This window comes from Excalfactoria chinensis, chromosome 11 (assembly GCF_039878825.1).
Source record: "Excalfactoria chinensis isolate bCotChi1 chromosome 11, bCotChi1.hap2, whole genome shotgun sequence".
Classification (NCBI taxonomy): domain Eukaryota; kingdom Metazoa; phylum Chordata; class Aves; order Galliformes; family Phasianidae; genus Excalfactoria; species Excalfactoria chinensis.
The window spans coordinates 8,183,899-8,198,222 of NC_092835.1; the positions used below are offsets into that span (position 1 = coordinate 8,183,899).

The 14,324-nt window shown below is 40.9% G+C and overlaps 1 protein-coding gene across 1 annotated transcript; it reads left to right on the forward strand.

Annotated features, from left to right (window-relative positions):
- Positions 1–1,820: 1,820 nt before the first annotated feature.
- On the forward strand, positions 1,821–10,435 carry CA7 (carbonic anhydrase 7). The gene is made up of 7 exons (XM_072346334.1): positions 1,821–1,892; positions 3,681–3,878; positions 6,357–6,475; positions 7,087–7,182; positions 7,436–7,498; positions 8,211–8,366; positions 8,659–10,435. The coding sequence occupies exons 1-7, from the start codon at positions 1,853–1,855 to the stop codon at positions 8,779–8,781; spliced, it is 795 nt and encodes a 264-aa protein (XP_072202435.1). The 5' UTR covers positions 1,821–1,852; the 3' UTR covers positions 8,782–10,435.
- Positions 10,436–14,324: the final 3,889 nt, after the last annotated feature.

Genomic DNA, 14,324 nt, shown 5'->3' on the forward strand with positions numbered 1-14,324 from the left:
AGTATCACAACACAGTGGCAGGTTTAGAAGAAGAACCCATGTATTGTCCTGGGCTGCTGCTCTGCTCATCCATCGTTACTTCTCTTTTCAAGAGGAATTACATGCTATCTATACTACAGAATATGGCTGCCTTCATGGCTGTTATTTCATTCAGGCAGTTTCTATCTTTCATGTACAGTCACTCCTCTTTTTCACTCTAGTCAGCTCTTCAAACTCCACTTAGCAGTGTCCACTTCCTCTTATGTGCCAGCATGCTTTCTCTTTTCTCATTGTTTTCCCTTTGAAACACACATCTTTAGTGCTTTTCAACACGAAGAGATAAAAGGTGAAGTGTTGAACGGTATCAAACACACACACGTTAGGCCGCTTTGATGGCACTGTGCCCTGAGAGCAAAATTTGAGCCTGTTTTCAAGTTCCCCTTGAATAAAGTGCTCCTTGCCTAGAATACAGTTTTCCTCTGGCCTCTGCTTTGCTAAGTTGCAAAATTCCTCTTGCATTTCTTTCCACTGGCAAGTTGATTTTCCCACCATGTCTACAACAGCTTTGCTATCTGCCTGACTGACCCTGCCTACATCTGGTTGCATGGACACACCTGCAGGGTCAGCCTGCTGCCTGCCAGGTCTGCTCAGGGACTTCAGTTAAACAGAAGTAAATGGAGGGGTGGGTCTGAGTAAGTCATTGTAAAGCTGCCACGTGGATACCTTTACAGCAGTTTACATCCCTTATTGAGTGATTTAGCCTGCATCAGTAAATCTCAGAGGTTTTAAAGCTGACTTCTGCAGAAAGCTCCTGGAAAAGGAAATGTATTATTACAAGGCAGTACAAGGATAGGAAAAAAAAGTTGCTTAAAATGCATTCATTGATTTTTTTTCCTATTTTCTTGACTGCATAACAGAAGGATCCCTATCTGTGTGCTCCTGTCTTTATGAAAATCAATATTGTGTTTATAAAATGCTGCCTTACCAGATGGCATCTCCTTAGATCTAATAAAATTGCTACCACGGAGCCAGGAGTTTCTTACTACAAAACTGTTCCAGGAGCTTTTAAAGTGCAGACTGTGTATCTCCTTGTAGCCCTGTGGGTTTAGCTAGATGCGGGCAACTAGTGGGTTACAGCACATCACTGATTCACAGTCTGCCAGGGTCTGTTTCCTGATAACAGCATTCTACTTACATTCTTGTCTTTACAATAAGTTTTGTTGGGGGTTCTGTGTTAAAAATATATAAATAAGTAAATAGATAATCAGATTGCCAATGTATCTTACATCGGTGTGGTCCTGCCTTGTTTAAGTGTAGCACAGATCACTTTTTTGAGATGAGAATGTTCTCCGTCTCATCTAAGCACCAAAGCTTCCAAAGCTGTACTCACAAATAACTGGCAACATCTGTCATTTTTTGCAGCTGGAGAGAGTGAGAAAAGAGAGGCAGCAGCCGGGTGATGTTTGTCCCTGCAGAGCGCACAGCAGAAATGGGCAGTTCCCATTATGATCTGCACATTACTGTGCCCAAGTGCTCAGACAAGCTATTGCTTCCCTGTGCAGAATGAGAAAACAAGGGTTCCATTTCCCTAAGTTTAATCCCAAACAGTTTTTCTAGTTCCCCCCGGATGATCTTGGTTCCTCCCTAAGCCCTGGGACCTCAGCGACCCGAGTTCTGCACTTTCCTCTCCCTGTGCTGTGTTAGCTCAAGGAGGAGCAGGAGAAACTTGGCTATTCCCGTCCTGCCGGAGCTGCTCAGGCTGCTCTGTGTCTTTAAGGGGCTGACCCGATCCCCCGGTGAGCCATTATAAAGGCAGGTAAGCAGCAGTGCTCAGTAAAGAGTTGAGAGCTCAGCAGGGTGCAGCTGTCCCGTTATGACTGGCCACCACAGTTGGGGATATGGGCAGGATGACGGTAGGTTATAGCATTTCCATGCTGCATCTTTCTGTCTTCCCCCATTCGTTTTGTTTCTAGAACTGCTGTCTGAGTCCCGCAGAGCTGCCTGCATCTCTACTGCAAGCATCACATATAAACAGCAGCTCATTAATTACTGGATTGATACAGGCTGCCTGCAGAAGGTGGTATCTGAAAGATGCACAAACTTATTCCTGCTGCCTTTTGTTATTGCAGTCATTGCTCCTAAATGCAGGGAAGCAGTGCTGAGCAGATTTATCCTCAGGCTGCAGATCTTGCAGATGGGTCCTTTTCCAAAAAGCTGCTATGGAAATGATTAACTGTCTGCCTCTCCAAAAGCAATTCTTAGAAGACTTAGTTAAGCAGTAATAGATCTTCTGATTCTGTGAAGCTGTTGGAATGTGATATCTAGGCTTCCAAAGTGAATAAAATCAAGTATGTATTGTATATTTCTGGAACATGAATAAATTGTATGGATCAGTATCGGAGATCTCTTATTGAACAAACTGTGCTCTCTGATTTGACAGTCTTTAATTTAGTCATCCTCCCTTGCTTCCCGCCTACAGGACTGTGTGTCAGAGTGAGAGGATGTGTGAAACTACTGAAAGATTTGTACGGCAGTGTTTCATGCCACCTGTACCCTTTGCAGAGCGTGATGGCTGAATAACTGCTGTTGTCCAGTAGCCCATCTTTTGCATAACCTCCAGGATCCCCCCCCTTTCTCTGCTGGGCTCCTGGCAGCAGCTATTCTACAATTGCTGCAAGTCCAAAACCAACTTCACCTGAACACTGAGTGAAGCTGCTTAGTGCCAGTGGGTGCCATTACATGTTCGGACACCTGGGTGCTATTAATAAAGCCACATGTATGAAAGTGAAGCTTATAAGAAACAAATGATATTGCCTGAGCTCGTGTAACTGTGCTTAAACTCCAGTCTCCTCTACAGGAAGGCTGATGAAAATATGTTTTATAAAGTTAACTTGTCAGAAATTGTCCATGTTTCTGTTTCCTGAATATGAGCAGCAGAAGAACAGAAACACTTCCTGCACTGCTGAAGTGAAAAAAGGGGTCAGAAGTAACTCTCTGCTACATAGAGGCTTCTATCATCTCAAGCAGCATGACGGTGTGCCAGATCTGGCAGGAAAGAGCAAAGTTATTAAACTGGTCTTTCACCCTGCTCTATTGGGTTCAGCAAGTCCAGAAGTGTTCATTATCACACTGTACTTCTTGCTCAGGGCAGAAAGATATTGTAATGGGCATGAGTGAAGAATGAAGCTGCTCCACAGATTTACTGCAATCCTAAAATGACTTTAAAAATAACTGCATAGTCAGTAGCAAAGAGGTTGAGTCATCTGCATCTAATTTGAATCGCTGGAGCTTGTACATTATTTTCCCAAGGAAGAATTCAATGCTGTTTCTTTGGGGGTGTGTATGTGTGCCTACAAGTGTGCTTACATCTGCATACATCTTGGAAGGACTTTAGAGACCTTAAAAATGTAATTACCAACTCCACAAAAGATCAGTGGCGCAAGTAAATGAAGGTGCAGCAGTCTGTTGATGTGCTGTGGCTTCCCCAGTGTATTTGGTATAACGTGCTGCAATCCCCCATCTAGTTGCAGGCTGTGCTAATAAAAACACAAAGCTTAGGATTTAAATGAGCTTGTCAAATGCCAAAGTTTCAAGTCACAACTGCTCAGCAAGCTTTACTTCAAGCCTCGTGAAATCCTGAAATAATTGTATGCATGTAGTAGGAAGAAAATAACGGTCCTTTCTTTTCTTTGGTTTTGGAGGACCTTCGGAGTGGCACAAGTCTTATCCTATTGCCCAAGGGAACCGCCAATCACCTATTGATATAATTTCTGCAAAAGCAGTCTATGACCCTAAGCTGATGCCTCTTGTTATCTCCTATGAATCCTGTGCATCTCTCAACATCTCCAACAACGGCCACTCAGTTATGGTTGAGTTTGAAGATATTGATGACAAGACAGGTGAGACTTATACATAACCGAGTGCGCTGGAATGATATGTTATAGCTTAGAGAGGGGAATGACGAAGTGCATCCTGTGTGGTATACTTAATGCTATCTATACGTTCAGTTTAGAATGAGGTATGCAAACAAAATCATTTATCCTTTGTTTGCTTGAGCATTATTCCTTATCTTCTCTTGAGTCTCTCTAACAGCACTTCATACCTCACAGCTGAACAGTTTCTGTATTAGGAGAAACATTTGTATTGGGAAAATCCATTTGTTTGCTGGGGTTCCTTTCAAATAGAGATTACCAGATTTCTAGAAAGGGAATCCATGCATATCTCCAGCACTCCTAGACCACAACCAGCAGGACAGTAGGTACATACATTCCTCGGTGTGCTGCTTCCATGATAGCCCTCATCAAGATGCTAGTGCTGTCTGGCTCACTCCCCAGTTTACTTCCACAAGGCTGGATAAGGGAAGAGGATTATCAGAGATGAGGTCATACAGTGTAGCCGTCATAACTGTACCGCACTAGACCTATTTTTATCTGGACCAGTAGCTAACTATTAGCTTGCGCTTTATTCCTTCCTCACTGCCTCAGAGCAGTACAGCTTCTTTAGAAACAGCAGTCTTCAGCTTACTTTGATTTGGCTGCAGCTTGTGGATGTTGCCATTGTACATTTTTCCTCTAGCTCTTGGCAGAAAATATAAATGAGATTACTTCTATTCATTCTACATCCATGGTAAACCTTGCTTTTACATCTGGGAGAGGAGAAGGAAGGAGGCCAATAAATGCAGGGTTGGAACAGAAACAAAGTATCTCTGCTAAACGGAGAAGTGTGCATTTAAAAAGTACTCTGAATAATTTTTAACCTATCAACTGATTTCACCTTCTATTTGGGTGTGTTTATCAGTCCTAGATAAACAGGATACCTTGGTGCTCAAAACAAGTTACTTTCTGTGAAGTGATTTGTCTGTGCTGGAAACCCCTTGCAGTAGGGCCAGGGGATTAAAATTCCTGCTACTTAATTCTAACATTCCTCATCCTGAACGGACCTGAACAGTGGCCCAAACTAATGGTCAGATTTTCAAGTGTAGCTACTGAATCTGAAAGGAAGACTACACGCTCACTTTCCAAAGCTTGTTGCATAAAAATGCATTAAGATATCGCCCTACAGGGAACTTTTAAATGTTTTTCTGGAAATATTATCTCAGCTTGCTAGCTGCTTCCATGCAGTTCTAAACTGAAGTTTATCTACATCCCAGTGAACTTTAATCAGCTTTAGAAGTTTAATTTAAGAGCATTATGCATCACTGTAGATAAACTGAGAGCACAAGCAGCAATTAAGACCTCTGCCCTTTTTACTTGATGCGTGTGCCATGTTTTAATAACACTTAGCAGGAAGAGGACTGCTAGCAGCACAAGAGTTTTTAGTTGATTTGAAATGGATTTAGTGACTCATAGCTTTGCATAAATGGTACAACAGAATTCTGACAGCAACCCAACACAGCTAGATTTCTTAAAGCATTAGAACAGGTGATACATTCGATTAAGTTCAGCAGAACATACTGGACAGTGTGTATTTAATTCCAGTACTATGAGCACCACTGTGGGAAGGCCAGTTTTCATGTACAGAGAACAGCTGGAACTCTGCATATGGGAGCACACACAATGCTGCAACTTGGCTTTTATTTTTTTAATACGATGTTATAGACTGGAATGAGCTTACAAACACTGAGTGTACTTCATTTCTATTTTTTTTAATTTAAAACTTTGACTTTCTGTCTGCTGAGCAAAACTCAATTGGCTTAGTGCTGTATAAAGGTACAAGAGAATTACCATTGATAGAGTACCTATGGTTGGCATCTTAAACGTTCATCTTAAGTGTTTTTTCTAAATGATGTATGAATTTTCTCTGTATCACTTCCCTGTCTTTATAAGGTGATGTGAGATGCTAAGTGGTGTGTAAAGAACAAGCTATTATATTACCTCTTTTATGGGATCAGATATTTAAAGGAGGCAGAACATAGATATCCTCTACTGGAGAGAATACTCTTTGGAGGAAATACTTAGCTGAACTGTCTACCTGATGCTCAATGTATTTAGGCTCTTCTGCACAAAAGTATCATGTCAATGATGTTTTAGGTACTTATGTTTTTTTTTTGTTTTCAGCTTAGGCTTTGTGTTAAAAAGGTGAAGCCTAAACATAGCAAAGTTACCATGTGTTTGTACATCAAAGGTATTCTTTCAAAAAAATATTATGTAATTTTGTATTAGTAGCCATTCAATATTTGTTTCAAATTAATTTTTACATGAATTCAGGTATTTTGTATGAATAAATCTAACCCTTATAAACAGCTGGATGATGTACCTCTTATATTATAAACTAGGAAAGGCACAATAGAACAAACCAGCAGCTAACAGTTGTGAGGCCTTAGTAAAAGGAAGCTAAAAACCCTGAATGCTTGTTTCTTTTGCTCTCTTTCTGCCTAGTGATCAGCGGTGGTCCCTTTGAGAGTCCCTTTCGGCTAAAGCAGTTCCACTTTCACTGGGGGGCAAAGCACAGTGAGGGATCAGAGCATACAATTGATGGCAAACCTTTTCCATGTGAGGTAACATTTTGTACAGGTGGGATTAATTCATGCAAGTGCTGTTGACAAATAGCTTTGCAGCAGGGTCTAGATTTCCCTCGGGATTCTGATAGTTCAGTATGGTTAAGTTAGCACAGGCTTTAATGAGAATTCATTACACTGAAATTATTTAATCTGTTGGTTGCCCTATCTTGGAAGTCCAGACTTTTCCCTGCTCAGTGCAGCCCTTTCTCCAGGTTTCTCTGCTTGCCCTACAGCGAGGCTGTTTTGCTCACACAAGACTACTTCTACCTCCAATGGTCCTTTGCTGTGTATTTTAGGCTACACTCAACTATGTTGTTTGTGTTATGCAGACAGGAAGGATATACTGGCAAACATTATGTGGAAAAGCAGTGTGTATCTCTGCCAACCTGGGACAGTTAACCTGACTACAGCTGAGGATCAGAGCCCATGAAAAGATCATGGCAGATGCCATCTATAGCTTTGAAATAGCTTCATCAGGAGGCTCCTGAGAATTTTCTGTGGAGCTGGGACAAGATATAGGCCTTTCCCATAAATATTAAACATTTCAAAACATGTATCGACAGTTTTCATCATTAACTTGTTTAATTCTTATTCATTTTCCTTTAAAGCTCCACTTGGTTCACTGGAATGCCAAGAAGTATGCAACGTTTGGAGAAGCAGCAGCAGCTCCAGATGGCTTGGCTGTAGTTGGTGTTTTCTTGGAGGTAACAATCACAAAAATAGCATGTTTACATGGTGAAAAGCATTATACTGTCAAATGTTTGAGAACCATGCTACGTATCTGAGAGGTGCTTAGGGAAAACAGATGACTTACTGAAAGCAGTAACTCATTGCAAATTGCTGTTAAACCTACTTTCATAGAAATCTTGAGATTCAGATAAGAAAACAATATGCTACCTATTCAAAGTACAGTTATAGTCATTCTTATTTAACCTGTCTATTCCATTGCTGTTGTAGATTGGAAAAGAACATGCCAGTATGAACAGACTCACTGATGCTTTTTACATGGTAAAATTTAAAGTAAGTTTTAAGCTGTTTAGATTTTCTTCTTTCTGGGATATCATTAAAAACAAGAAATATATTTGAGATAAACAGAAATGGAAATCCATCCAGCACAAATCCTCCCATCACCACTACGTCTCTGTAGTTGTATTCTTCCTTCACAACATCTCTGCTCTCTTCACCTTCAGACCTCAATGTCTGCCTAACCTCTGGTGCCTCTGATTCTTAAAGCTGATATTTCTCCCAGAACCGATCGCTTCAGGCCAAGTTTTGCACAGCTTCAGATTTCCTACTGAAATACATGCATTGCATAAAAAAATTGCAAGTAATGAGGAATCTTGCCATGCTATCTGTAGATCACACTGAACATGATACACAGAATATACTTCCTACACTATTTTTGGACATTTTTGTGACAAAAGCTGAAATTCTGTACAGGCCACAGTGCAAAAACATCAACTCCACCAGCCAGCAGCAGAGGTCACACTTGTCACACAACAGAAAGTAATAGTTCTCTGTCTCCAGGCTCACTCAGGTAATAGCTGCTATGAAGCAACTGAATCATTACATGTTCTTCTTCTGCTATGCCACTTTTCAGCATCCCTTTTCTTTTTTTTGTTGTTGTTCCCAAAAGACTTTAATCTGCAATTGAAAGTCAAAAGTGATGTTGTTTTTTTTTTTTTTTATAAGAAAATAAAAAAAGAAATTCTAAGTATTGATTGTTTTCCAGGGGACGAAAGCTCAATTTAGAAGCTTCAACCCCAAATGTCTCCTGCCTTTGAGTCTAGATTATTGGACGTACCTTGGATCTTTGACAACACCACCCCTTAACGAGAGTGTAATATGGGTAGTGCTGAAAGAACCCATCACTATTTCTGAGAAACAGGTAAATTTCTGACATTCTCCCAATTCTTTTAGGTTTTGACACTGTGTATCTACAAGCAATGACTCTTTTGCTTTGCAGTGGGGTCAAGTTAAAAGACTGTTGGTCTGTGAATAGTCAGCCTGTTCAGCATTCAGGGATTCTATTTTTTCTTTAGTACTATTTAATTCTTTGCTTAAACATATTTTAAAAACAGCTTAATGTACTGAATATTTTCCCTTGGTCTTTTTTTTTTTTTCCCATAAACTTAAATATTGCCTTTTTAGGCAGTAATTTATCTCACTTGAATTTACAGCTGGAGAAGTTCCGCATGCTCCTCTTCACCAGTGAGGAAGACCAGAAGGTCCAGATGGTAAATAACTACCGCCCCCCTCAGCCACTTAAGGGGAGAACAGTTCGAGCTTCCTTCAAGGCCTGAAGAAAACTGATAACGGCACCAGGATATTTAAAAGCTTCCACATAAGTGACCATAAATCTGGTGTTTAGATCACTCATGGAGCATGCCAGATAGCCATTTCCAAGGAGGCTCTGTACTCAAAGGGAGACACACATTTTCTGGTGCTGTGTTTTATTTGAAACACACCATTTTAACACAGACTTAGATCTTTTTAACTAGAACTCCTTTTAGTACAAAGAATAGATAGCAATCTGGATCATTCTCTTGGAGTTAAGATGAAATTGAAATCCTACTTAATATAAGATGGGAAATAGGTGACAATTATTAAAGCTGATGATTACATCTTCTGGTGGTCTAATATGTGATGAAACAATAGTTGAAATTTGGGCAAACTGGACTTAATTTTTACTTAGATTTTTCTTGTTAGTGTTTTCCAAGCTCTCTCTGACTAAGAAGATTTTTGCTACCTTTGCTGTCTATTGACACAAAGTGGGCTAGCAGCACTCAGAAAAGGCTCTGTATTCACTTCATGAAGACACTGATACAAACAAAATTACTATTCTAAGATGCTATGGTACAGCTATTTCCACATAAGTAATGTAAATGCTCTGTTGTCCAAAACAGGCCATGTTGGTTATTGCACAAGACTGTTTAGACAGAAATTATTTTAACCTATGCAACACACATAATTATAGCTCCCTCATTAAGTTTGTTGAGAAGGAACATCTGTAGCAATTCAGGTATGTACATGTGACTCTAAATTGTTCAAATTCTACCTCAGTTAAGTGATTTGCTCTGCAATATGACCTCCTTTAGCATCTGCCCTGAAGAATGTATGTGTATTTTTTCACTCTAAGGATCTTTTGTGGGTAGACCTTGATTGCACTGAATGTACGCTACTGCACAAATCACCCCATAGCAATGGCAAACTGTCAGGGATGGTCCTGGCAGATTTGAGATTTTATCTGTACTGAATCCTGATACATCTTCAAAACAGTCACCTTAGAACAGCCGTGTTTTTGTACTGCTGCTTCTTGCAGCTTAGTGAAAAAATTCTTCAGACCTTTGTGTCCAGTGAAATAGTGACACCATCTGTACCTATTGTCAGTGTATTTTCAGTTGCTTTATTTCTAGGTTTCAGATATTGTACTTAATCTGTGCATTTCAGACAAATGACTGATGTATATTGGTTTTCAGCTTCTGAAATGAAGAATCAAAAGCTGTAAGTATTAAAGTAAAACCTTAAAGTAAGAGGGAGAGGGATGGGTAGGGTGGACTAGAACACCTACAGGTGGTCCTCCTCTTTCAGAAAGGGAAACAAAACTAGTAGGCATGGAGCACAGTGCAAGGAATGGAAGACTGGAATTCTAGACCAAACTCCTACAATTTTTTTTTGGCACACTGATACAAAACATTCTGTTCCTCACTTTATTCTGCGATAAAATGAAGGTAACACTAATATCTACCTCACAGGAGTACTGTGAGGGATCATTTGTTTTAAATTTGAGACTCCTGTGTGGAAGATGCCAGAGGAAATTAAAACCGTTATAAAATGCAATGTTTTTAGCTGTATATATGGATGTAACTTGGCTCATTTTGAAAACTGCTATTGCAAAAAAACCATTTATGCATCTTAATTTCTTTACCAAGTTAAATAAATGATATTTAAAAATCGTGTATGCATCTCTTTATTCTGAAGAGGCTCTCTCCCTCTATGTACTGCACTGCTTTTTCTTGGACTCTCTTTACAAAGAAACAGTTTGATATCTTCAGCTGATAACATCCATCTCAGACTAATGAACGATATGTTTGTCTGGGACTTCAGTTTCACGGGCACTGATTTTGCTAGAGTAGAATAATGCAAATACAGACACGTCCTCCCTGAAGTTTCAGGGCATTTGTTTCACTACTTGTGTTTAGAAGCTATTTTTGGCCCGTGCCACAATTTTTCCTATCCTCTAGGACTAGCAGTTTCTGTTGTAGTTTATTCTTTTGGGTAACAGTTTGACATTTTGTACACCTTTAATGACTTGCCCACTGCCAGAGTTAGGTTTTTGTTATGCCTTGCTATGATTTATTTCCCAATTACAAGTGACACAAAAGTCATTAAAAGTGACATTCAGAAGAACCTTATGGATTTGAGAGCCAAATTGTTTTATGGATATGAATTAGGCCTCCTGATTGAAGTTTAACCAGTATGACTTACATATAGTTTAAACTACCAAAGTACTGCTGCAGCAGCACTCACTTTAACAGAGCAGGGTGTTGATCAGCATTAGCTGCATGTTCTCACTCTGACGCACACGTGGTTAAGGGGGTTTGTGTACCAAAAGCTGGGTTCAGTTTTTCCCACTTGTAACCATTTGCTCCAATAAAATAAAAAATGTATCTACAGTGTGTGCCCATCCTGTGACCTTGAATGCAGTGCTAAGCTTCTTTAAGGGTGGTTTACTCATGAACAACAGAAGGGTAATATTTAGCTCACAAGGTTATTGTAAAAGCTTAGATATTGTAAGGAGCTTTAAATGCTGAATCCCACAAGGTGTTCAGTTCCTAGGAGGTGCTTATTACACCTTGTTTTAGAAATACAATCTTATTTACAGCTTTTCTCATCAGTTTATTTTTTAAAAACGATTGTGAAAACTATGCTCACAGAACAGCTGAAGTTGGAAGGGACCTTAAAGTTCATTCCGTACCAGCCTCTCTGCTATCTGGGGCCACATCCAACCTGGCCTCAAGCACCTCCAGGGTTGGGACATCCAAACTTTCTCTGGGTAATGCATGCCATCGCCAACCTGCCCTCTGAGCCAGTTCCTCCCTCGTGTCTAATCTCATCTCCCCTTTTTAGCTCAAAACTTTGTCCTACTGCCATCAGACTGCAGTAAGTACATCTCCCTCCTGCTTGTAAACTACTTTCAATCGCTGGTAGGCTGCAGTGATCCCCGGAGCCTTCTCCATGCCGGACAAGGGCAGCAATTCGAGCCTCCCCTCGGACGGGATGTGCTGCGGTCCCACAGCGCCTGCCGCGCCGTGCAGCGCTGCCCGGCGTTCGGGACGGGGACGGAAATGAAACAGCGGTAACAGCCAGGTTGGAAATGCCACCTGGTGGCCGCCTGGTTCCTCCCCTCTCTGTTTCTTACACTCGAAATAGATTTATTTTTTTAAAGCTACTCAGCGACAATACAGCGGGTGAGAGAAACGGTAACTTTGACGATGATTATTTATAAAGTTATAGCTGGCTATGATTGAGATCCCCGTGCTGGCTGTACACATGCAGTCCTTGAAACCTCTTTATCAGACAAAAACTGATCTCGCAGAACAAACTCAACAGGCAGTTGCGTCACTTGTGATCTCTTTCTTACTGGCAGGCCAGAGATATTCTCTCCCTGATAAACTTCACACTCCATTACGTTTAACTGTTTGGCTTCAATAGCTCCAGCTAAGAGTCACCTGAGTTCTTCTACCCTCTGCAAACAGGAAGGTTTGCAGGCGGTTTCAGTGATACAGCTGATGTGATCTAGCAGCGACTTGTGATGCATTTTTACGACATGTAAACTGACCTCAGCAAAAGCATTGGTGGAAAAATGTTGAGAGGCACCTGGTCACAAGACAGGGCTCATGGTGGTGTTCAGAGGTCAGGAAGATAGAAAAGTGACCATTCCAGTCAGAAAAGGAAAAAAAAAAGGAGAAAAAACAAACCCAGAGATAAGCCTGAGCAAAAGAGATCTTATCTTGTACTTCAGATTAGCTCTTTTCCTCTCTGAATTCCTTCTGCAGGCAAAGGTGACCCCTTCATACAGCACACTGCTGTACTCCGCCTGCAATGCTGGGCCTCGTTTTTCTCACTGCTTGGAAGGAGACAGTAATGGATGGATGAGACCTGACCAGCTCCACCAGAACTACCACATGGCTGTGAGGCAGAGAACATTTGTACCTCTGCTGCTCCCTCCGTAATGCTGCTTGTACTACCTCTGAATTCTAATCACTGATTTCATTTAATGGCAATAGAACAGAATATTAAATGCAGGAATTCAGGAGTTCCTCTGCTGGAGGTGAAAAAGGTGTAAGTTGGAGAGGAGGAAAGGACCATTCTTATCTACATGTGAGCACTTCAAACCGAGCCAGCAGATCTTCCTGCACTGGTAAATTACCCTCAAGAAATTTAAAGGCCCATTTACAGAGGCACAGAACCCCGACTGAGCGTGCATTTCACGTGACAGTGGTTTCTGGTTTAATTTGAAGCAGTCTGTAAGCAAGAGCTGGTAAAAATGCTGAATGTTGTTAAGATCCAATCACAGCAAGTATATATATGCCTTTACACCGGCCCTGTCACTTAAACTGGATAATCAATTTAACCCCTGCAACCTCATTTATAACACACTGCTCAGCTGCTGATGTACCAGCAGGGGTTAAATGAAGGCGAAGTGCTGGGATGACAGCTGTCCAACTGCTGTTCACTGCATTTACCTCTGTTTGTTGACATTTCTTGCAGCTTGTTTGCTTTTCTGGTGTTTGTATATTTGTTTTAGATTATATAGGAAGATCAGAGACTGGAAACTTGTTTTGTAACCAAACAGGGAATTGCAATTACTTGAACAGACACTGTGAAAACTAATTTTTGCCAGTCCCATACACGATTGTTTAAAAATTATTATTATTATTATTATTATTATTATTGCTGATTAGAGATCTCTGCATGCAAGGCACTCATGTACCCTTTGTGAATATTCAAAATGTAATATACAGCAAATAAAAGGCAAGACACTATTCATAGGACAAAATACACCTAGCAAACATCTATTGTTTTGCAAGGCCCTGAGCAGGAAGGTATCCAAGCACTTTGTGGACTGGAGTTGTATGTGTTTCCCTTCAAAAAGCCAGCCCAGGAGCACTGCTGCCTCTTCGTGCCACAGCAAGTCCCAGCTCGATCTGTGCTCTTCCAGGCAGACCAGAGACAAGTCATTTGAGGACCAATCCTCCCTGGTGTGATGGCCTCACACCCATTTCCTGAGGGCTCGGATCTGTGGCTGTTTTCTAAACTAAGTCTTTCCTCCCATTTCAGGAAAATATCGACTGAACTTTTTCTCTTTGGAATAAAATGGTGTTTTAGAGCACCATGGCAACCAAAGCATTGCTTCCATGGAAATTTACAATTCTAATCAGATGTCCCCAAGGGTAAAAATACTGCAAGTCTGAGCAGTCCTGTTTCTTTCCTCACACCTCTCAGATGAGGTTTTATCACTGTTGCAATGGTACAAAAGCTAAAGAAGCTGGTGGGTTGGTAAGGGCTGACGTGGAGGACCTCTTTAGTTCAGCAGTGTGTCAAATGATCATTTCCACAGATGCTAAAATAATGCCCTGATTTTTCTTTTATCTCTACAGCAACTTCACTCCTCTTCTTTTTTTGGTCTTCCTGTTGAAATGAAACCAAGTTTCACTGATATTCCTTAAAAACCAAACCAAAGCAGGAACAGACAAAGCTCAGATTTGTTATGATGGCCACCCGTCCTCCCACTGGAGAGTACCTGGGGGACAGGTTAACCTCACACAGGACAGCACCTGCA

What these genes read in the sequence shown, in the direction of transcription:
- CA7 (XM_072346334.1), top strand. Translation starts at nt 1,853, where the DNA reads ATGACTGGCCACCACAGTTGGGGATATGGGCAGGATGACG. An exon ending in AGATATTGATGACAAGACAG is followed by an intron (nt 3,879 to 6,356) that starts GTGAGACTTATA and finishes CTTTCTGCCTAG; the next exon opens with TGATCAGCGGTGGTCCCTTT. An exon ending in GCAAACCTTTTCCATGTGAG is followed by an intron (nt 6,476 to 7,086) that starts GTAACATTTTGT and finishes TTTCCTTTAAAG; the next exon opens with CTCCACTTGGTTCACTGGAA.